The sequence below is a fragment of the Cebidichthys violaceus genome, unplaced genomic scaffold, assembly GCF_023349555.1.
Source record: "Cebidichthys violaceus isolate CVI_PGR_0920_01 unplaced genomic scaffold, fCebVio1.0.p SCAF_26, whole genome shotgun sequence".
In the NCBI taxonomy this organism is placed as follows: Eukaryota; Metazoa; Chordata; class Actinopteri; order Perciformes; family Stichaeidae; genus Cebidichthys; species Cebidichthys violaceus.
This window is the reverse complement of record NW_027176439.1, coordinates 3,555,542-3,580,487: the sequence shown is the minus strand read 5'-3', so window position 1 is coordinate 3,580,487 and position 24,946 is coordinate 3,555,542. Positions and strand designations below refer to the sequence as shown.

At 41.3% G+C, this 24,946-nt stretch overlaps 1 protein-coding gene across 2 annotated transcripts in view; it reads right to left on the bottom strand.

Annotated features, from left to right (window-relative positions):
- ksr2 (kinase suppressor of ras 2) overlaps nt 1-24,946 on the bottom strand; it is a 100,419-nt gene that overhangs the window by 64,820 nt on the left and 10,653 nt on the right. The window contains exons 2-5 of one of the 2 annotated variants that reach the window (XM_068720807.1): nt 21,685-21,825; nt 21,035-21,185; nt 10,059-10,094; nt 8,631-9,132 (exon numbers count right to left, since the gene is read on the bottom strand). In XM_068720807.1, the coding sequence (XP_068576908.1) occupies nt 8,631-9,132; nt 10,059-10,094; nt 21,035-21,185; nt 21,685-21,825 (830 nt within the window). The remainder of the gene's footprint in view (nt 1-8,630; nt 9,133-10,058; nt 10,095-21,034; nt 21,186-21,684; nt 21,826-24,946) is intronic. The other variant, XM_068720808.1, reaches the window with a different exon arrangement.

Genomic DNA, 24,946 nt, shown 5'->3' with positions numbered 1-24,946 from the left:
TTGTCATTTGCACATCCATAATCACAGAGTTTGACTTCTAAATAAAAAAAGAACAACTTTTGTGTAGTTCTGGTTACATTATAACTGAATGAGAGATATATATATATATATATATATTTTACTGTTGCTGATGTAAAGAAACCTTTAACAGCATCAGGTAAGAAGACGTTAATGTCTATATTTAGTTGCGGGTCTACTGTTATTTGTCCTTGTATTAAAACCTATTCAAATCTATTTGAAAGTAAGGTTCTGTTTTACATTTACATTTTATAAGTAGGTAACACCTCATAGCCATTCTCTCTCTCAGTGATATTCAACCCTTGATCTCAGTCAACACTGCCACAACCCTTTCTTCGCACCACCGAGAAAACTAGATCCAATAAAAAAAAAAAATTAAAAAAAGACTTTCTGTGGGAATTGGTAGATGTTATGGATGACGGTGAAATAACACATTGACAGGTTCTCAAAAGAGATGCATAATGAGAGGGGAGAGGACAGAAAGAAAAGGAAACAGAGAGAAAGGGGAAAGGAAAAGGGGAGAGAAATATATGATTTTGTACACCAGCTCAGTGAAAGCAAACAGCTAAATTAGTCATGGAATGGATGCAAATTTGCATCCCCTGAGCTTTGCATGGTAGAATTACCCTGAGAGAAGCAGAGGGTGAATCATGCCAACCCCCGGCGCCATGTGATTTATTAGCAAACATCCAATTCAATAAGAAAGTGCTTAACATTCAAAAAGCTGTGAAAGTCTCATAAGGTGGCATTAACTATATGATATTACTACTTCCACTGACGGGGTGGCGGGGGCGGGGGGGGGGGGGCAAGACATGAGGGCGTCGAAAAACAAACACGCCTACCGTCCAAAAAACGATCTTGGTGTGACGTGTGCCAAGTGGGACTGTGACAGAGTGAAAACTCACTTGGCCTTTTCCACGCTCGCATGTTACTCATTAACATAGACAACGAGGTTCATTAATTGACACTCCATCCCAAAGAGGCTCTCCGCTTTGAAAAGGGCACAGAGAGAGACAGGAGGGGGGGGGGATGGAAAGGCTGCATAATAAGCTAAATAAAATTATTGTTGCACTCCTGGCTTCAAATGAAAGTTTAAGTGGTGCTGGATATCCAGCGCACTTGTGTTTTCTAAGTTAAACTATCGACATGTTACAATAGCTATCGAAGGTCTGTAAGATAACTTCCACGCACACACACACACTAGATGATAATAATAATAATAATAATAATAATAATCAGCTGGAGATGTTTAACAGAAGGTAACAATGGGTGGTTTTTGTTTGGGACCAAACCGTTCTAGGGACTCCCAGAGAGGAACTGCCCACTTGGGAGCTCCTACGAGAACGAGATACCTTCAAGGGATCTTTTTTTTTTTTTTTTTTTTTGCGATTTGCATTTACGCGGCCAATAGGAGCGTAAGCCTGCAGGCGCCACTCGCACACAACTCCAGCTGGGCGAGCGGCTAGTTCGCTATGTTTTAGAGATGCATTGATTGCAATTTTCTTGTCCGTTTCTGATTTTTTTTTTACAAGTACCGACCCGCAGATTCCGATTATAATCAACATTTTTCACCACAGTCCCAAAACCCGAAAAAAAAAACAACATCCTGAAGTCAGTATAAACCGTCAAAAAGCTGCGTTAAATTGGCTAAAGAGAGTAAGTTCAACCGACACGTAAAAATCTAACAATCGGCTGATATTTTTGGTCGAGTCGTTTCTTTCTTGTTTGTGGGAACTGTTGTCTCGAGTTGTGTTTTGTGCTTTGTTTCTAGTGCTGTCATTTTAATGCTACAAATCTATAAAAAAAAAAGGGTTATAAGCATCCTGCTCCAGACTGTTGCTTCATTGGAGAATGTCCTTTCTGGTGTTTTTCAGCCAGTCGCTGCAAGACTCCTTTCCAACATCAAGCGTCTCACTCATCTCTTAGTGTTTGTGGAGTTCTATCTTTCCTGGAAACTCTTCTTGAACACATGAGACACAGTGAGAGCAACTTAAAGTGGAGTCAGTTGCTTATATGAGAACCTATACAGCTGCTTCTGATGCAACATGATATATTCCACTGTGTATTGTCTATATTACATGTTGTCTAAAAGATAGCTTTATTAGTTATTATCAGTCTACTTTTATGTCTTAAAAATTCAAATCTGCACAACTGATATAGATATGGAAATATGAGTCCTGATTTTAATATTATTATTCTTCAGTGGGTTTTATTTTTTAATTTTCTTCTTTTTGAACCTATTATTATTGTTATTTTATTCTAAATGATTTTGTTTAATCTAAAGTGTGTTTATTTTCATATTTTTTCCACTTCTATTATCATTATTCATTTGTCTAATCTTTACTACTTTTTAATATGTTGTGGAAACGCAAACAGGAATGCACAAAAGGTGCTCACAGAGATGAAAGTATGATTGGTAGGATCATAAAACGGCACTATTGGTTTGATTGATTTGCTGATTGTGTGAGTCTGTACATTGTGTATGCCATTAAGTGTTTGCAGGTGCTAAGTGGGATGGGTAGAAATGCATTGATTGCAGAAATTGATTCTCCCATTTCAAAGTCCAATTAGCAAACGTGGGGAAACGATGGCGTCATTAAGCCATTCTCACCTAACTGAGAAGACGTTAATCAAAAGGTATTAATGGAGAAAATGTTCTGTCTCTTTAAGAAATATGAATAACACAACAAGGAGGTTTTGAAGAAACATCCAGTGAGCTAAACTTTAGTGGATTTGCGAGGATTTCAAAATAGATTTCATACCGGAGGTAATCAATCATGTCACGTTGGGTTGACATTGAGTTGATGACATTTTCACGGTGCGCCTGCAGACAGTCATCACACCAAAACTAACAGTAATATTGGCGCTGCATTGATCCCATACACGTGTGCTCTTTAATACCATCTGTGGCAGATCCCATCTGGGAAAACATGTTTCCAAGATGGATGTGTTGGGAGAAAGTACCTGTTCTCTTTGGACCGATGACAAAGACGGCGTGATTCTGTGTTTAGCCTGGAGAAGGGACGTAAATAAGTAACCGTCGACAGACGATACGAATTTTGAACAATTAATATGGACATGCAATGCAGCTGGAGATAAATTACATTTTCAATTCAATTCATTTCTATTTGTTTTAGCCCGACATCACAAGTCTGATGTATTTAAGCTGTTTGAGCATCGGGTTATCGTTGCAGCTCGGCGGCTTGTTAGGCACTTCAACCCCAGCATGAAGGGCACCGATCTTGTCGGTTAACAGTTAATGATCGATTAATGAGGGTATTGACTATCGGTCCCAAACTAATTCATTAGCATCTCTAGCTTGGAGACTAACTTCTCAATCAAATAAATGACCCTTTTTTGTCAAGATGAGTTAGTTCAAAGGTCACGGGTTGTATTTCAAATCATGTCGATCCAAAAGAAAATCTTCTTTTGTGTCCTTTAGATGAAATTGAAATTAAAAAAAATGTCCATTGCTATTGTGTAAATGTTGGGTAAGAATCTATTATTGAAAAAAAATAAACTTTATTTCTTTATATATATATATATATATATATATATATATATATATATATATCTCTACTGGTCAAACCTCTACCCACTGAGCTACAACTGATCTCTTACTGTGAGTTCATCGAAACATTTGAGAAATCATTGACATTGTTCACACGTTTTTGCCGTGATCGATGTTCATTTCATTACGTTGGCCTTTTCAAGCGTGAGGAACATCTGGCTGACAAATGTCAACATCTTCAATCTTGTATCTGTGAGGCTAGCTCACATTTCAGACACAGACGCAAATGAACCAGACAAATAGTTAAGTTCACATGAAGGGCTTCTGACTCTAAAACTTTAAGAATCTTCGGTTTAATTTGCTTATTGAGTATTGCTCCGCACTGTTCAAACACATTTTTCCACATAGTGTTTGCAGCCTGAGATTCCTAATAGAGAGACTTCTGCTTCCACGGCAAAAAGAGAAAGCACTTAATGGCTTCATTGTACAAAATACAAAAGTAAATCAGTATTTAAAAGTGACTTCTTTTAGATTTGGCCTATCAAGAGTCATTACCACAGGAACAGGACAATCTGCTCAGTATCTATCTCAAAGTTGAGTTGCTGTCAATTAAAAGGACTATTAAGCAAATCAGGATATTTTTTTTTACATACATCATGTTTTACACATGAAGCCGGGTTTCCATTCACATAATTGTATGCACATTTTTAAGCAGTGCATTAGAAAAATTGTAGGAAAATGGAAACATTTGGCTTGAGATGGTTTTTGCATTTATCAGATGCACTTAATAGATGATGCACTATGTGGATTATGGAAACGCCTTTTGCCGCGAACATTTAACTCACATGACTGATCCGCTATTCCTCTGATAGTCCCAAACATGAAAAACGCTGGTCTCTGTCTCCGTACACCATGAAATACGGCCAATACTATAGCTAACAATTAAAACCCAATACAAACAAAAATCCCTGACAGCTCCTCTCCACTGTTCTCCTGTAGATGGTTAGACGGCCAAGTCGACTCGTATTGTTTTAAGTTTGCAACCTCTACTTCTTCTACTCTGCTCTCTGGCGGATTACAGCCATGAGCAGCCTATAGCGCTGACTCCTGACTGAAGTAACACCGAGTTCATTCACTCCAAACCAGTCCAGTCTTTTTGTGAACAATTTCAAAAGTTTGCTTGAAATAGAAAAAGAGAGGAAAAACTGTAATGGGCATTATATATATATATATATATATATATATATATATATATATATATATATATAATTAAACATGTATCCCTCTTCCTAATTTCTTCTTCCTGGGTCAAGTTTAAAGCTCCATTAAGCAACATTTCTGAAGGAAAATGTGGAGCAAGTGCTGCTAATCCTCCTGAGAATCGGCGCCTCACTCTACCGCTCTGTACCGCCTTATAAAACTAGGGTCAACCAAGAATTACCATATCAAGTCTACTGTAGTGAGCCAAACAGACCCGAATACCTTCATCAGTAGACGGAGGACCAAGCCAGGGCTGAAACACAACTGAATATATTTGGACTTGACAGGTGATGAGAAAGAAGATTAACAATTTCCCCACACTAGGTGAAAGTTTGCTTTCTTATGCATTACAACTTGCAAAATTGGCAGTGGTTTCATCTCAGGGTGAGCTTTTCTTGGAATTATAGATATTACTGAACACATTTGGTAAGGAGGCAATTTGCTCATTATTCCTACGGGTGATAGAAACCAGCCTGTGGTTCTCTGCAGGCTGAAAGGAAAACACATTATCTCACAGAAAAGCCCATTAAACCAAGAAGAACAAAGGGAGAGGATGGAGGTCCACACAGGCATATCGGAGTGTTGGCTGAGTTTTTGTAATTGAAGCGTCTGGAAACAATGTTCAAATCAGGATTGCTGAGACAATCAGGTAGAGTATCTGAAAAATATCTTGTGCAGCTGAAGACGAATAAACATTAATATGAAGGCTTTTACTCGTTGAAAAGGCCGGACGCTCTGAAAGCACTTGAAGGCAACTTTAGTGACTAAGCACAACGCAGCCAACCTTACAAAATATGTTTTCTAGAGTGTATTAAACCAAAACCGTACTATATTTCAAAATCCAACTTCCCTTGATCGTCAAATAGCAGTGTAATTTCTCCAGTTTTCAGATTGTTGCGACTATAGCCTACCAAAAGGAGAAAATGCTCTAGCAAAGCAGAATACAATTAACTAGCGTTCATATGTCCGTGTATAATGTGTGGAACAGCAATTAAGTCATCTTTTATAAGATAAGATATTTAGGTTTTTTTTATAAGTTAATGTAATTAGTTTCCAAAGCAAAGGGACAATGGGCAATTATTAAATATCATAAAATGTCAATCATCTGTCAGTGCCCAAAAGCCAAACCTCAGTTTCTCTTCACCATAGTTACTGGGCATTCTTGCACATTCAGCGACATGGTCTTTGTGCTGTATTATGCAGCTCATTAAGACAAAGGGAGAGACATGTCTCTTGGGGTCAGAGGGTAATCCCTGGTTATTGGGTCCTGGCCGCAGTGCCAGGCAATTAAGCTAGAGAAAATGAAGACCTAAGGGCCACTGAGAGCTTATTAAAACCGTGAGGTTGGTAATAGGGGCGAAATACAGGTAGTGTGGAAGGGATCAGGAATCACAGAGAAGCGGCATTAAACTAGCCTTTTCCATGATATTTTAGATGTTTTCTTCAGGGTTTGGTTGGCCGTGGTGACATTGTTTGCATGTTGTTTTTTTTCATCTGAGGAAGTAGAGCTGGGCGATAAATAGTTTTTACCTATTAATTCGAATTAATGTTACAGGACGATGTTTAAAAGTGAAAATCGATTTTCATTTTTGAACACAAAATACAAAAGCTGGAAGAGCCGCCCGCTGGTTCCCCGTCAGCTAAGGAGAGAGTTGTGTTGCTCCACCGTTGTGAATGGAAACGTCCCACGTGTTAAAGCACATTCGCTGTAATCTGGTCGAGAGATGCCTCTCTATCCCTGCTCCAAGTGCCCCACCAGAGAGGGTCTTTTGGGCGGAAGGTGAGGAATATAAATCTCAATGCGAGATTGAAGAAAATATAGTACGTTATGAACTTTCAGTCTTCCAACTCCAGGTATGTCCTCTTGCATCAAGGAAAAAGCAGACGCCAACTTCGCAACGAAGCCAATTCCCTCGCGCATACAGATAAGACGCAAACAAGGATGAGAGCCTGATGCCAGAACTCAACCACCAACTTGATGCTTGCCAGCACCATCCTCCAACCAATTATGATGTATTACGAGAGGTACTTGGCTATCAGAGAAGCCAGCAGATCTCTCCCCCCCCTCCCTGTCTCAATGAGTTGCGACATTTCCAGGCACACACAGGCCATTGATTACAGGGGCTCAACTTACAGCCTGCAGTCTATCAGCGCTCAGGGACCGGTAATCAATTCTCTAATGCCGTTTGAGCCTATTCACTGCGGCTATGATCCACTCCTCGCTGTGCAGATACAGATGCACACGCCGGCGTGCGCGGACATGTGTGGACGTAACCAGGCACACACCAAATATATAACCCAGATGGCCATCGTGGAAGCAGGGGACGACTCCCAAATATTAACTTACCAAGTGTAGCAGTGATAGGGCACTGTCATCTAATGGCATTATCAAAATGAGTGCAGCTCTCCCGAGGCGGACTCTGGTTCCTGATTACCTCGCAGTGGCGGACCCTGTTTGTGGCCAAATCTGATCAGCATAGCACCAGACACAGGCATGGCCGGTCAGGAACTCAGCCCGAGGCCCCTTATCTCTACCGACAGGCCGTCGGTTCTTTATGGGCAATGATGTCCTCCCATGCAGGGATTAATCTGATTGGGCTCTGGTGGAAGATTATGCTCGAAAACTACTGAAAGGGAAGGTGGGGCCCTAACTTCCTTTCTGTGCTACACGGATCAGATGGAATTACGTCGCGAGACCTTGTACAGATCAGGGAGAGAGAGAGAGAGAGGACTGACTCTCTCCAGTGTTCGCTTCAGGCAGGCCTTCTGCCGAAATTGACTGACCAACAGCAACTCTGAATATTGTCACCGAGAAACTTTATAAACAAGATCATTTCAACAAACAAATGCGTGCAATAAAAAGCAAGCTGCCTCGGTCCTAAATTACAAGAATATTTGGCATAATTTTGTTGATGCTTCCGCATCGTTTTCCTTCCGAGCACAAACACATTGTCTAAATGATTAGTACTTTTACTTTTGACACACTGGCTAATCATATTCACATATTTTAGTGGCATCTTCAATGCGGGACTTTTACTCGTAATTAAAGTAAAGGCTCCGCATACTTCCTCCCTTGATTATTATTGTCTCTAATGCTAGGTATGCTGTTAAAAATCAATTCATTTTCAAATATCAAGGCGTAAAATATGATTTGATATCTTTACAAATGTGTAAACAACGCACATTTCTATTTGGGATTATTAAATAATGATTCAAAAGTGATATTGAAAGGAAAAAGGCACAATTTTTGTGTGAGGTTCAGTGAAAGCTTTATGTTTCTGAGAATCATTGGACTCATCAGGTTTCGTCTCAGTACATGTGAGAGTCCATCACCACCTTAACCACCTCGTCTCTTGTGTCTGTTTTTCTTTAAATGCGACCACCCAGCGCGTTATCGTAAGAACCAAACAGCTACTCAACTTGTGCTGCGGTGCAATGTAGGACTGTTCACTGGGGAATTATCTCAAACAGTAGAGCGCTGGCTTAGCGTGCGATCGATGCCCTCGCCCTCCACAAGACCGGTCAATAACGCACAGCTGATGAATGATGTCATCAATGAAACCATGATGTAATCCTTTAGAAAAGTGTGGCGTTCCAGTAGCGACGGACGATTTCACCATATATATATCTATATTTTTTTTTGTGTGTTTTTCATCTTATAAGCGCATGACAAGACGTTTTTGCATTAATAAACCTGTCAATCAATTTGAGAACGATAGCAGCTTCAGATCCTGTGCTTTGAATTTTGGTGGCGATTTGACCTTAGTGTTCGCATTGGTATCAAAGTTTGGGGCTATTAAGTATACACAAATTGCGACAAAATCCAGAGTTCATCACTTACTTTGGTGTCTGTGCGTCATCCAAGCGGTTCCCCAGCTGGAACTCGTGGGATTTGCTGCGGTGCAGCGCGGTGAAGCCCGGCAGCAGATGGATGAGCTTGCGGCTCGGCGGGGGTGGCGTGCCCGGGGCCTTCACTTTGTTCCTTCGCCTCATTGGGGGAGTGCCAGGTGGGGTCATGGTGTTGACCACCAAGGGAGTCCGAGGAGGCGTGTGGCCAAAATGTCTCTGGCGGGGCGACGGGGGCAGGGAGCGATGACCAAAGTCCAAGGGAGGGAAGAGCCCTGCGGCTGGGCTGTCGACGGTCAGTCGATCGGCATATAAAGGGGGAGCCAGGGCCTGGGGGCTGTGGCACATGTGCTGGTTGTACTTGGACTGGACTTTGGGGCTCTGGGAGAGCTGGAACCGGATCCACTGACTGGCCTCTGGCTGGCACACCGGAGTGTTTTCTTTGCCTGATTCAGAGGTGGGCCACTGGATGGACCAGTCCTGCTTCGCCTGGCTCCCTGTTGGAAGAGCACAGCGATAGAGAATGATTGAACGCCATGAGCACCTGGTTTAAAACACATGTTCACACCAATTACAAATAAATACAAACAAAGTCCTTCTGCAATTTAGTTTGTAGCCATGCATATAGTTTCTGCTGGGGATCTGTAAGCCTTCTGCCTTTAATTAAACCTATAAAATGGAGGTGAATGGATTTGTGTTCATGCTGATCACAGCTTTTTTTTAAAGATGCCATCTTCAAAATAAACAGCAACATTTCCAGCAACAATTTCCCAGTTACTCTGGAGAATCCATTAACCTCCATTAATAACTTTCATTGGAACTACTTGCTACTGAAGAATTAGTCCCTACGAAAACTCTTGACACCTTGTTCTTATGAAATAAAAATGTTGCTGTTGAATTGGTATCACCATTGTAGATATCTCAGGGGATAACGTGTCAAAGTCAGTAAGTTATTACTGTATTTCATAATTTGGGGGGAACACTTCTGTGTAATATGGTGTCTCGTGTTAAACTAAAGTGGTTCTCGTCATGCACTTGATGCTAAAACACCCATTAGCTCGACTTCTCGATTGCAGCAGTAAGAGCAGCGGCGGGTATTCACCACCAGCAAATACGCTCAATTTGGGTTAATGAAGATTAACGCCGCTGTTATCTGAGGGGAACATGTAGCGCAGTGGTGTTCATATACGCCGCTGATGTGGAGCAGATTAAGCATGAATGGATGGAGCAAGAGAGCGAGGGAAAAAAATGGAGGACTGCACCAAAACAGAACAGGTCAAAGCGGCATGAGTCATAACACGAGCCGACTTCTACCGAAACTAAACTTTCTGTTGAATGAGACAGAGAGAGCAGCAGATGCAAAAAATAATTGACGGTGAGCAGCCAAAATGAGTGTTTTTGAACTCAGATGACAATACTTTACCTCCATTACTGTGCAATTTATCCTCCTCAAGTTGTTCTTCAGAAAGAGACAAAAAAAAAATAAAAAAAATAAGAATGTGTTTATTGATCTAGCAGGCACACAGCTGAAAAAGTCTGCAGCATCCTACTTGTCTTTCCATCTGCAGTTATGTATAGCCACGAGGCTGTTCAGCAAAACAAAACATAATGTCGGTAGAATTGATCCTGGGTACATCTCAGCAGACGCAGCAACTCATACATGACTCTGGGCAACATTTACCTCACAATCTTCAAAAAAAAAAACGCTATTGACCGCCAAGTCACATTTTGAATGCAAATTTCTGGCAACAACACTTTTTTGTTTTTCGTTTTTGTGTCATTATTTGAGTGTCTCTGAGGAACTATGAGCGTCAAAAACACAAACTTCAAACACAATGTCGACACCAGCAACATCAAATGGAGCACGGAAAATATCTCCCATAAAAGGTCCCGGTGGAGTTGATGAACTTGATGCGGGGAAAAAGCCGGCGGCCTTTCCTATTCTGTAATGTTATGAAGAAGAGGGCCGCGAGGAACGACGAGCGGCGGGAAGAGACGACCGCAGAGACACAAGGGACACAAAATACAGGGCTTTTCAAGGGTCTCGGGTTTTTTTTGCTTTTAAATACACTTTAAAAATTCTTATTCAAACCTCCCCAAAAAAAAGATTATGCAAGTTTTCATTCAGCAAAGGTTATGTTTGGCGCTACTGAAGCATGTTGTATTAACAGAAACAGTGGTTTTGTCCGTGTCCTGCGGCTGGCAGGTTGTAATAATTGATAATACTGCAGCAAATGAATGTAGTTCTTTTGACTGATTCTCAGAGAACCTTAAAAGCAAAGGTTATGTCACGTGTTGTCTTCTTGAATAGAATAGCAAAGTGGGAGGACTTTGGACATCCGTGGTTCTGAGGTCAAAGTCAATTTCAGCACTTGGGCGTTTTAAGTCTCCTGGTTGAATCATAAATCATAAGTACAGACAATGAGCAGCTGCGTCACAGAACATCTGGGGGTTGTTTAGTAAAGTAAAAGGTTCCATAACCTATTTATCTATTTTAAGCCGTTAAAAACTGTACATTTCTGTGTTAACAATGGGTCACATGACTGCATGTACAGTAATGTGAAAGGGAGAATCGTCACCTCACTCTGCAGCACTATCGGCGGTCGAATTGCATTGTGGGAACTGTAGGCTTTGGCAATGAAAAAGAATGCAGAGTATTACATTTTTTTATCTTTATATTTTTTTTGCATATGTTAAAGAAGTACAATGTAGGGCTGTCAACCAATATTTGTTTATATGTGAATAGTAAAAAAAAAGATATTTGAATATGAAAATTAATATTCAATTGAGGGGGGGGGGGGCAGAAGTACCGCTGCTGTCTGCTGGTGCACACTGTATGCACCGCGTTCATTCACTGTAAATGAAATGTATAGTTGGCTCAAACTGAATAATTTAACAACAACAACAACCGCAATGATGGCAGAGAACTCCAGTCAGCTGTCACCGTATTTAGGTTTTCGGGTATCGTAGAGATAACTCCTCATTTCACCTTCTCAAATCAGCCGTTACTCGTCCATTGGGAGCCTTCAAAGCGAGCTACAGAAATAGACACAAACCCATGTGGGTTTCTCTTTAGAACAAATTATTTGAACAATCAGTTTAGGCCAAAAATCTGCGGCAACTCCTAATTTGTGATCTCTGTAGTTTTACACACGACACATCCACCAAACAGGAGCAAACATGTGAAGGGATGTGGAAAAAAGTAACCCAAACAGAACACTATAAAACCAGTGTTTAATAATAAGACTATGATACTTCTGCTCTCTGGCTGACGTTTTTCAGTGAACCTTGTGTTGTCTCTCCGGTCGCCACGGAAGCATTTTCAACACTAGACATCGATCCTCCGCACCAAACATGTCTGCGTGAAAAGTCGACAGTACGTAATGTGAAACTTGAGCGGTTACGTTTGAAGAAATGTAGCCACATTATTATAATTTGCATCGACCGATGCTCCAGAAACACACATCACATTTACAAGGGTTAGTCTCTGGAATATGCACCTTGTTGAACAACTGTAACTCAAGCCTATGGATATTAGTCAGTAGGGTCTCTCGAGTGGAGCTGGCGCTGGCGCTCTGCTCTCCGTGCGGCTCCCTGAGGACCAAGCTCACACTTGTGGCTGAACCCGCATTAAGAGGCCGCCATCTCAACCCTAAAAAAAAAAAAAAAAAAAAAACCCCTTCAGGGAGACATCAAGGTGCAGAAGGGACGAGAGGGACGAGAGGGTCCACGGGATCGTCCGCATGTGTAAAGAAAGACGAGGGGGGGGGGGGGGGGGGGGGACGCTCAATCAAGCCTCCTTTATTAGCAGGAATTAAGCCACAACAGGCCACTCAGAAATGTAAAAGTTCAGCTTGACTGAAACTAATCGACGGCCATTAAAGGGTCCAAACCACCGAGATTCCAACTGCAGATGAGAGAGGCAAGAGAAAAGCTGCTTTTAGTCCAGTCTAGCGTCTTAACACCTGACACACGAGTTGCCAATTTGTACTGTCCAATTTCAGAATTAGCAAGATAGCTGCTTTTTTTTGCTTTTTTTTTTTAAAACGTCGACCAATAACCTTTTGATTTAAACGACGAGCTTCCCTTTGGTAATTATCTTCCGGCATGCCACACTTTCAAAATGCCTTTGACAGCGCGCTTCAAGCTGAAACCCAGGTGAAATTTCTCTGCGAGGGAAGCAATGAACTTTAATCACGCTCATGAAAACTGTTGCTTCAAGCAATGAATCAATTCATCAAGTGCACTAGTATCTTAGCAACTGCTCCAGTGAAATAGTAACAAGACTTGACTTGTGAATGTTCTTGTTTCACGTGATCTCAAGTTCTCCTTAAGTTAATTTGTGGGGCTTGTTTAAAAAAAGTAAGTTTTAGAAGTTACTTTCCATGCAGAGCTGTGATAGAATCTTTTTTTTTTTTAATTTAGGCTTGAAGTTTATCTATTGCTGCTGAATTCACATTACTTTTAATTTACTTTATTGCTACTTTTCTTTAAGATGCTTAAAGTCATATTTAACTAAAATCATAACTGATTCCAATTCATACTTTACAAAAAAAACGATCTCTTTAAGTATTGGCGTCGGTGGATCTCTCTTCTCGAGACCCAGAGCACCACAACACTGGTATTAGCAAATGCTGTTTTTGCATTTTTTGCATAACTTCAGAGGTCATTCTGGAGCCACATCATCACAGTCACTCCTCCGTTCTCTCCTTTCGCCTGAAAACCAATGCGTCTCCGCATCAACTGTCAAATCCAAACAATGCAGCTGACGCGTTACGCTTCTCCTCTGCGGGGATTGATGCAAACGGCACAAAAGCAACATCATTAATGACACAATCTTGAACCGCGCAGTGAGGCTTTGAGAAAGGCAGATATCAGCCTCATAATTTGACTAATTACCTCTAGGGGCGTGGCTTCTTTGGGCTAAATGGCAGTGAAATGCCACCAGGACACGAGCCGGTTTATCTTACTGCCAGAGTAAACAGGACATTTTCTGCGTTCAATAGCTGCGGTGTCCCTTTTTAAATCTCGACTCTTTTAAGTTGAGGGTTTGTGGACGTTCTTGCGGGCGTAATCAGTGGGACTCTGCGTTAGAATCGGCTAATTAGTAAACGGCCAAGAAGGACCACCCAGGGGTGCTCAGGAAGATGGGTGTCGGGGGTTCGGTCAATGCTTCTCCTGGTCGTTTTTCCTTCCCCGTTGCATCTGCTCTTTTCTTCTCGACATGACAACGTTTCTTCTTCACCTCCTGTCGTCGCTGCCTCTTTTTCCTCACCCTAATTTTCTCTCATGTTATTCCACGTCCTGCCTCCCACCACATGCCACCTTCACTTCTCCTTCCCTCTCCCCCCGATCTGCTCTCTCTCTCTCTCTCTCTCTCTCTCTCTCATATTCTGTGCCTTTCTTCGTCTCCTTTTTTTCCTGATGATGGCATTTGAAGCCAATTAGGTGTTTGTACGCATGTAAAGCTGTCAGAAGGGCACGGGGACATTCCTTTCTGCTATCAAAGATTACTAAAGCTAAGGCATCGAGGAGACCTGTCGTGCTAAGCAAAGATCAACACTATTAGCCTGATCAAGCCTGAACTCATATTCAAGAAATTGTCCATATGAAAATGTGTGTGTGTGTGCGTGTGTGTGTGTGTGTGTGTGTACACTTGTCTACAGGGGCGGGCTGGATAATGTGTGTATATTGCAGCACAAAGGACCGACCGGCTGCCTCTGAATCGTATGACTCATCCTCATCGCGACTCGCGGACTGCAATCCCAAGAGCCTGTAGTGAAAAAAATTCTATTAACTTGCATTAGTTTCCTTCCTCCGCCGTTACACCACCGAGCAACATACACATTCACTCATTGTGTTCTCTTTTGCTCCGCTTATGCGACGTATATAACTGCCAAGACCGTAAAGTATATGAACGTCCATGTCTGCCAATTTTAACATAATTCCTGATGACTCATAAACTGGATCAACATATTTTCTTTGGGGGAAAAAAATAAAATAAAATCATGTGGCATAAATCTGTAAATCCTCTTCTGGGCTCTTCTTATTCATGATGGTTGAATATATCTGTACTTCTGCAACAACCTCCAGATTTTTAATAGAAAAAAAATATAAGTCTTTAAAAAGACTCAAAGATGCAAGAACATCCTCCGCAGTGTGTGAGTACGAAACGCTCTCATGTGGCAGTGTGACCCTTAAAAACACATGCATGTCTTTTAGTCTTGCATATACATAAATATATACACACACACACACACACACACACACACACACACACACACGGCGATGACATATCTCCCTCTCGGAGCTCCATCTGGGTCAGAATATGAAGAGCGCTGCCACACAGCATGTATTTCTCTCGGCTGAAAGTGCCTCCCACCGCTCCGTGTGGTGGCGGTGTTGCCGTGGCGCGTTCACACATCTCTAGCCAAGCCCCCCTTTTCTTTTTTTTTTTTTTTAGAGAGAGCCCATTAGTGGCTCTTTGTGGTCAGACCCCTGCCTTTGGAGAGCCAGAGATGGGAGAGCGGAGTAAAATGACGAACAATAAAATACAAAAATAAAGACAGGAGAAGGAGAGAGGAAAGAGAAGTAGACGGTGACGAAATTAAACGAACGCGGAGGAATACAAAAACAAGCCCAGACCTTCACGGTCAAGAGTTCTGTCCATACAGGAGATAAGCATTGATGTAATACCAATATGTTTGACGAAACAACTTAAACGTACAGCTTTTTCCAAAGCTTTAAACCACATCTCATGGCCTTTTTGTGTGTGTGTGTGTGTGTGTGTGTGTGTGTGTGTGTGTGGTTGGGGAATTATAACCCATATCTCTATTCAAAGATGTTTCTGTGGGTCACCTCCATTATCTCCAACCAACCCCTTTAACCCCTCTTGATTACAAAAGACAGTTTCTATATATTAGAAATAAAACTTTTACACAGATGGGACATCAAAACTGATAGCTGTGCTGTATGGATCGTCATGACAACAGATCGAAGAAGTGATGTGAGCATTTCGGCGAGGAATCATTCAACAAGCGACAGTCCCAGTCGATGCCGCGACCGGTTTTTGGTTCTTCGACTTAAGACCAGAACGGACGCTGCTAAACCAACAGGGAGCCCCAGACGAGTCCTGGTGAGACCAGACTCTTCACGTCACAAGGAGTCAGCGCTGTAACGCCTCAGGATCTTTGTTGTTGCACCTCAAAGACAGCAAATCCCCCCGTTGAGGAAAACTGGAGTAGGATATGTCATGCTGTAAGAAACACTTTACAGGTCAACAGTTAAGGACCACGGACAGCGCCTGGATGATCACAGGGAACAGACGAGCTGTCTGAGAACGCCACATTCAAATTTAAAACCAGCTGTCACTGCTAGAAACAATGTGTAGATGCTGAGAAAGAAAATGTACAGAACTGACAATAAAGTAGTAAACAGTATTCCAGCAAATTCTAGAAGAAAGAGCTGCCAATAACTCGTTCATACAGTGTTTCTCCATTTCAGGGTCGCAGTGAGAGGGCATTGGGTAGAAGAAGAAGACAGTCAGCAGCTGGACAAATTGTCTTCAGCAGCTGGACAAATGTCTTCTGTTACCTGGTTGCGCTATAGTTGCAGTGGTCATAGCCACTAAATGTGAGGGAGGCTGTGGAGCATCAGCTTAAGTAGGTCCAGATCAGATAAATGACATAAGATTTAGTTATTGCCATTTCTAAACTGTATTATTCCCCCCCTCATTCTGATTCGGAATCAGGTGCAAGAGGAAACTGGGGGGGGGGGGGGGGGGGGGGGGTGTCTCCAGAGGCTCCATGAGGCCTGACTGGTCTGAACCCAGCTGGACTGAGGCATGGGCGGCTGGGACACCCTGACGGACTCCATGCCAGAGGACGCACGCCTGTCTGTCGGCCTTTCTGGAACACAACAACCGCCTCCGTCCCCTACTCATGAGACAGAAAGAGAGGAAGTAATGGAAGCACACAGGTGGTGGGCAACTCCAGCAAATGAGCAGCACAGAGGTGTGAATATTTCGAGAGGCCAGCTGTGTACCTGCAGAATCACAAAGAGCCTGTTTTTTTTTTTTTAGGGCTGAGCTTTGTTCGTCTGAATGCCTGAATCCTTTTTCAACACGTAAAAAAAAGAAAGAAAAATTTTAAAATGCTTTGAAGAATAGCCAAGTTAAACCTCTTCTAATAAAACACTCTTTTAATAAATACAGTTTTGTTAAGGGCACATTGAAGAAAAACTACTCATCAAGTCAATTTGGTTAATTATTCAGCAGAGCCTTCCGTCTGAAAGGACATCTGTTAGAGAACAGTGTGTGTGTGTGTGTGTGTGTGTGTGTGTGTGTGTGTGTGTGTGTGTGTGTGTGTGTGGAGGAGAAACAGATATGTTATCAAATGGGTTTACAAAAGGTCGTTTCTAAAGCGAACAGCCCAGTTCTGGTGATGTTCTACTGCCCCCTTCTGGTTCATTTCTGTCATTGCAAAAGCCCAGACGGAAAACAAAGTGCGGCCTGTAACGCCACCTGGTGTGCAACCACGAAACAAAAGAAATGCACTTGTGGCATCACAGCAAATGCCTTAGCAGGTCCACACTGTCTGGTAAAAGCCACAAAATATACAAACAAAATATATACCGGCAGACCATCTTTGAGTTAACTTTTAGGAACATAATGGTGGAAAAACAAAGATCTTACAACAGAAATGTGGCTTTAAGCGACAAAATAGGAGAGAAAATGCCAAATTTTTGGACGCATGCCATCAAATGACACCTGGCCCAATGAAGCAATTTAAGCCCCTCCAACATATTTGCCAAATAAACAACACCAAAATTTGCACATTCACTCAGCAGGGAGAGTGGGTCGTCCACTCATCACAGGGGTTAGTGGTTCGATCCCCAGCCCTTTACAATATGCTCCCTTGTGGACAGCATTAACCATCAACTCTATTTTAAGCAGGAATATTCAATTACTTGTTTTTAGTGAGATTTAAACTTCTACAACAGCAACCTGTTCCTTTTTTTTTTTTTTTTTTTTTGCACTACAAACATGGGGCTTTAATGTTTTTGCCAGCGTTAATTACAGTGGGTCTCTGTGGATGAAAACACATGCATCCCTGCAGGACAACAGAGTGCATACGTGCATTAAAGGGCTTTTAAAGGCCCTGCACATCCTCAGGTGTTTCCACTCAGCCCGGTCGATTAGAGCTCTGCTCAGGGTGAATGTAAGTGGGTTTATGTGATATAAGATTTATGTGGATTTACAAGCAGTGACTCCAATCGTAACTAGTGGAAAACACATTATAATAATTAATACTTTATGTTACATTATAATTTAACATTTTAACAATTGTAAAGGAGAGGCTGTGAAGTTTTCAAATGATGTAAAAAGTTGGTGGCCCCGAGAGCTCAAATGTGCAAATTAAGAAAACAAATGCATATAAACATAACTAGATCAAATGAGAAAAACATCTTCACCAATTTCACAGTTTCCAGGGGACACTAAAAAGTGACGCACACTGCAGCGACATTCAACGCTTGTCGTTTGCGGATTATGAAGTTATTGAAGACGGCTATCCATCCGAGATGTTGTAACAGATCTTAAATAAAAAAAAGATTTTTTTGCTTATTCAAACATTGCGATCGCATGATTCATATGTTATTACAGACAATCGATCCGCTGTTAACCTAGTGTCAGCCTTTTGTTTACTATCAAGCCATAATATCTGCATCGTGCGAACACATTGACCTGACAGTCCGCTTCAATAATCTCATAAACCAGAATTTATGGCAACAACAAGCGTGTCCCAGCCGTGTGCATCGCTTGTTAGTGTCCTCTTCCATTGTGTTGTGTGTCTTGATGTTTCTTCATACGCTGGAGTTGTGTCTATTTTCATTCTTTCTAATTTGCAGAATGTTGAACTCTCAGGGCCACCGTACAAAAGAGCAAAAAACCCCATCAGACACACTACTTTTTGCCTCATATTCAACAGTTTGAGTCATTGAAGACAGAAGCTTGAACTGTTAAAGTGAGTTTGCTGACTCCTCCATGTAAGCGCATGGGTTCCTCCTTAACATAAGTCATTACTGATTACTTCACACGGTCACATGACTGTGACACAGGAAGTTGATGCAGAAACCCCCACTAATCTTTTGAATCGCTACCAACGATTGCTGTAATGATGATTCATAATAGCGTAGTGGGGATTTATGGACCCCGTGAAAGCTGTTGCTCTGAACAGGTGGCGTCTGATTTCTGATAAAAAAAAAAAAACATGAACCGTCTGGCACGCGAGCGATTCAGTTTAATTTACAGATTGTTGAGAATAAAAGAGCAGGGCTGAACCACTGTGGCTGAACATACGAGGACAACAGTGCCACCTACAGATAGACCAACAGTACTGGGCATTCTGTAATCTCAAGGACTGACCGACATGTGACAATCAAACAGATGGAAATGGTTTTAATTAAACTGTATGAATGCAGAGTTAAATAAGGCAAAGCTTTCGGACTAAAATCAGAAATGAGGTGGCTTCTTTGTTAAATCCTATGAATTTTTACCTGTTTGTTATGAAAAAAAAAATGCACAACAGTCATCAAACTACAGCTGATGACTGCTGTAAAAATTGTAGTCTTGTTTTTAATAGTCCATAAAGAAAGACATCATACATATACAAAATGTTTTGAAGAATTCAAATAAACTTTGTTTCTTTGTGTCATGAAATAATAAACTGCGACAATTACATATAACATATGTAGATGAATAATAGTCCTAACAAAGCTTTCTTTTTCAATATCTGCATCATTGACAAACAATCTGAACTCTATATTACTTATAATGTGGTAATGTACACTATGTTTGTGATATGACATTAATATTGTATATATATTCTTTAGGTTTCATTTGTTGTTTTACCTGGTTGAGCCTTTACTGTGCTGAACTACACTCTTAATAACTAATACAGATACACAAAATAACACCGTTTTCCACTCCTGTTTTAGTTTTGAATCTTATCATCTCTGTATTTAAAAACTCCTTTTCTGAATTCATTAAGAAATGACGTCATCTCGTGTCTACATGTCTCGTCTGGAGCAGGATAATGAGGTAATTGTTTGTTGTTGCTAAATATAGCAGGATGTAAACAAGCATCCTTCTGCTTCCTCATGTCGTGCGTCACAACGGTGTCTTTGTATGTTCTGGCTCATTAACTATGAATTGTAAATATTTTTACATGACTGCGAGCCAGTTTCGGTAAGCGTACTGTGTTTTCAACCATTTAGTATTTCAGTTTGTATAAAAATCGAAATTGCAGATATTTGACAGAAGTAAGACATCATAGTTAAGCTCACTTTACGTGTTTCTCAAGTAAATATTGTCGAGTTATGGTGTGTTTAAAGATACATTTAAGATATACAAGAAAGTAAAGAATTTAAAAAAAAGGACAAGTAGTAAGTGAACACACCTGACAATTTTAAGAATGGAATATGTTGCTATCAATTGCAGATTTTTAACTGCAATTTAATTACATCCCTAGTTTAAGTCCGGCTGGAGATTTGTGTTGCGTGTCTCCTCACTTCCTCATTATAGTGTCATGAGCATAAAACACCCACAATAAATACGTTTAACAAAAATAAGTCCGTCAATGCAACGGAGATCGTTTCCACAACAGTCCTTGCTTCAAATTGTGTTACCCTGCAATAATAATGTAACTTTGGTGACAGAAATGATCTTTTTTCTTTTTTTTCTTTTTCTTTTTAAACATGATGAATGAGGGAGAAAAGGCGTTCCCTCTGGTGCACCGTCTACCTAAAGCAACACACACACTATTGTATCATCTTGTATAAATAAATGAAGTGGGAATAATCAATGGCAGCATCAATCAAGGAAATAAAGTGTCAAAGCTGAATCTAAGTACAGTTTATATGATTTGTATTTAAGGGTGAAACCACCAGAATTGTACCAATAGTTTAGTTTGTCCTTTCTACATAATACATCACTGCTGGCATTTCTTTTTGTACCATACAAATAATACTTTAGAGTAATATCATTACCCACACTAAACATCGAGCTTTATTTTGTTTCTGTCTGTTGTGTATTTACATTATAGTACACTACACTTCCTGTCAATCACCTGACACCAATAACAAGAAACTGCCAGAGCAAAACATGGAAAAAAATCTTCTTATAAATATCTTTCTTAGCTTGTACAGAATGTATAACATCAAGCTAGATAGAAGGTTATTTAAAAAAAAAAAACTACATTTTCAATAAATAAGGAATGTACTTTTGCATGTATTCGTGGTAAATAGCGATATCTCTAGAGGACACTGGTATTTTCCTTTCAGGAAACGTTTAAAGGCAGCTGTTTCTATGGATGTGTGTGTGTGTTTCGGGTGGACCCTCACCGAGCTGGTGGGCCTTTTTGAGGCAGGAGAGGGAGGCGTTGAGTCGGGCGCACTCCTCCTCGTTGGCGCCAAACTTCTGCAGCAGCTCGCACACCTGCTCCTCGCTCTTCTCCAGCAGGCCCTCCAGGGTCACCTCGCCTGGGCTCATCTCCTGCAAAGCACACAGCACACACACACACACACACACACACACACACACGACATGAGACACAACGCACATCGGTACACTCTCATGTTAACACGGGGAACACTTGGTTTACAGTTACAGAGGCATTTTGGCAGAAGTTGTGGAGAAAATTGTAACCTTTTTCAGTTCATCGTACGTTAAAAGTGGAAAGAGGTCACGGACTGTTACTTTTTAAAGCATGGATTTGGGTTAATCTCTTGCCACACATGAGATATAAAACTATATTTTAAAAACAAACAAGCTTCAAACACCATAGCTGACTGTAATGGCCTAGGACACCTGTCAATTGAGCAAAAATGCCTGGAAATTTAAGCGCTATTATGCATATTATATATACAATATCAAGCTGATCTGTGCGTTATGAGATACCAGGGTTGTGATATTCAGCTACAGCCTCTTACATTCTCACATTGTAACTTTGGGAGAGGAGATGAGCGTCTTTTTCAAACGGGACACACATTACCTGTGTGACCTCCTTCCTCAGGTTGACGATGCGGAACCAGTGGCCGAGGCGAGGGAAGTCCTCCAGCTCGACGCTGCGCTCCTCTAAGGCCACTTTGCACTTACAGGACAGCTGGCGGCTGAAGTACTTCACCAACTTCCCCTGAGAACCAGAGGGACAGACACAGTGAGGGAGGGCTGCCAACACATTACACTGTCTTTAATGCTGGTGAACCCTTTTCTCACAATTTCAAGTTTCCACATAAAAAAAAAAAAAAAAAAATAGTGATTTCTGAGGAAAACTGCCTGTACTGTATAACTGTAGAACATTCAAAAATAAAATCTGATGCAAACATGAAAACACCTTTAATTAGCAGAGTTGGATATCATTTAAAAACTAATCTGACTTCATTTTTGTATCACTAAAACATGAATTGCGTTGTGAATCAGAACAACACGTTTATGTTGACTGGGCCTGTCCTGAAGAACTGGCCTGTTTTAATGAAAAAGAAGACGGACAATGAATAGAAACCCAATGAGAATAAAGTCGCTGTAAGGTAGGCACATTCTATTGCATCTTGTTAAATCAAGGCAAGAGTAGCCAGTAAAAAGTCAGATCAAAGTTGTGCTTGAAATATGACATTAAGATGTACAGCAGCAGTAGTCTCACCCTCAGAAATGCACAGTGTTTACTGCCAAGTCACTGAAATCCATGGACAGGCTGAATGACCGGAGCAACACTCTCTGTTCCCTCAACGGCCGCTAAGATTACTCAACACCCGTTCACTCCCGTAGAGCTGCTCAGTGGCTAGTGGCTGAAAGCTGTGGTTATACCTGGTGAGCTCCTGTAGACTTATGTTAACGTCTATGGGTGCAAGCAACTGCTGTTCTACAGGGAAAACACATTTTCTGTGACAAAGTCAGGCGTTTTGGTGGAGCCTCATCTCTGTAGATTTCAAACCAGCAACCGGACATAGAGCTGCAGTCATGGTTTTTCAACTCCATTGATACAAAATACATTTAAAAGAAAAAAAAAACACTGAGGTTTTGACGATTTTTGTGGCATTTTAAAGCTTGATTCTTTTAAAACAGATTTGATGTTAATTACAATTTTTGGAAGAAAATAGTTGACACAGACATCTGTTCCTGGTGAGATCAGTAAATTACTTTATGTATTATTTGAAAGAGACGTTGAATTGTTAAAACATCATTTTTACATAAGAGATTTATTATTATTAACTCAGTTTAACGTCTTTTTGGTTGTTTGCTTTGTAATATTGTGTTATCGGTTTGCAATTTTGCATTATTTTGTCTGCAACTTTTCATAGTGACATAATGGCGTTTCAGCTTGAAATGGGACATCAATGGTGAGATAAAGTTAAACATTCTAGCAGTACAGAAGCTGAGAAACCATAGACAGACCTTTTAATCCCCCGCGGCCATAACTATACACAAATACACTGAATCCCACCATCTTTGGCAGCAATATTCTGTTGCTCACTTGTACTGACCTGACCTCTGACCTTTTCATTATTTATGCAACCATAATAAATATCTTATGCGCTTCTGAACCCAAGTGTTCAGAGGGTAAACACTGTGTCCCTTATGGATTTAAGGAAATGATTCACACTTTCTGATACATTCTGTGATTCCAAAGCTGCATTCCCCTCCAGGTTTTATGAGCCCACTTCAATGCACACAGATGATTAACCTGATTATCACAACATGACATTATCAGTGAAACCAAATCCCTATTCACGCATTTGAGTCACTCAGCCGTTAAATTATGCCGTCATGTACACATAGAAGTCACATGTCACTTGCTAAAAAGGTCACAGAGTGTGTTTCTTTACTCAGATAACAAGATGGTGAGCAGCTGTGGTGAAGGAGAGATTACAAAACACCAAGACCGACCCAAATGCTCCAGACCCAAATGCTCCAGACCCAAATGCTTCAGACCCAAATGCTTCAAACCCAAATGCTCCAAACCCAAATGCTCCAAACCCAAATGCTCCAAACCCAAATGCTTCAGACCCAAATGCTCCAAACCCAAATGCTTCAAACCCAAATGCTCCAGACCCAAATGCTTCAGACCCAAATGCTTCAAACCCAAATGCTCCAAACCCAAATGCTTCAGACCCAAATGCTTCAGACCCAAATGCTTCAAACCCAAATGCTCCAAACCCAAATGCTCCAAACCCAAATGCTTCAGACCCAAATGCTCCAAACCCAAATGCTTCAAACCCAAATGCTCCAGACCCAAATGCTTCAGACCCAAATGCTTCAGACCCAAATGCTTCAAACCCAAATGCTCCAAACCCAAATGCTCCAGACCCAAATGCTTCAGACCCAAATGCTTCAGACCCAAATGCTCCAAACCCAAATGCTTCAGACCCAAATGCTCCAAACCCAAATGCTTCAAACCCAAATGCTCCAGACCCAAATGCTTCAGACCCAAATGCTTCAGACCCAAATGCTTCAAACCCAAATGCTCCAAACCCAAATGCTTCAGACCCAAATGCTTCAGACCCAAATGCTCCAAACCCAAATGCTTCAAACCCAAATGCTCCAAACCCAAATGCTCCAGACCCAAATGCTTCAGACCCAAATGCTTCAAACCCAAATGCTCCAAACCCAAATGCTCCAAACCCAAATGCTTCAGACCCAAATGCGCTCTGTTTCATGTGTAGCGAGTGTGTGTGTGTGTGTGTGTGTGTGTGTGTGTGTGTGTGTGTGTGTGTGTGTGTGTGTATGTGTGTGTGTAGAGTGTGTGTGTGTTGTGTGTAGCGAGTGTGTGTGTGTTGTGTGTAGCCAGCCAGTGTGTGTGTGTAGATAGTGTGCGTGTTGTGTGTAGCCAGTGTGTGTTGTGTGTAGAGAGTGTGTGTTGTGTGTAGAGAGTGTGTGTGTTGTGTCTATAGAGTATGTATATGTTGTGTGTAGCAAGTGTGTGTTGTGTGTAGCGAGTGTACATGTTGTGTGTAAAGTGTGTGTGTGTGTGTGTGTGTGTGTCTGTGTGTGTGTGTGTGTGTGTAGAGAGTGTGTGTGTGTGTGTGTGTGTGTGTGTGTGTGTGTGTGTGTGTGTGTGTGTGTGTGTAGAGAGTGTGTGTGTGTGTTGTGTGCGTGTGTTGTCTGTAGAGAGTGTGTGTGTGTGTGTGTGTGTGTGTGTGTGTGTGTGTGTGTGTGTGTGTGTGTGTATAGAGTGTGTAGAGAATGTGTGTTGTGTGTAGCGAGTGTACATGTGTGTAGAGTGTGTGTGTGTGTGTGTGTGTGTGTGTGTGTGTGTG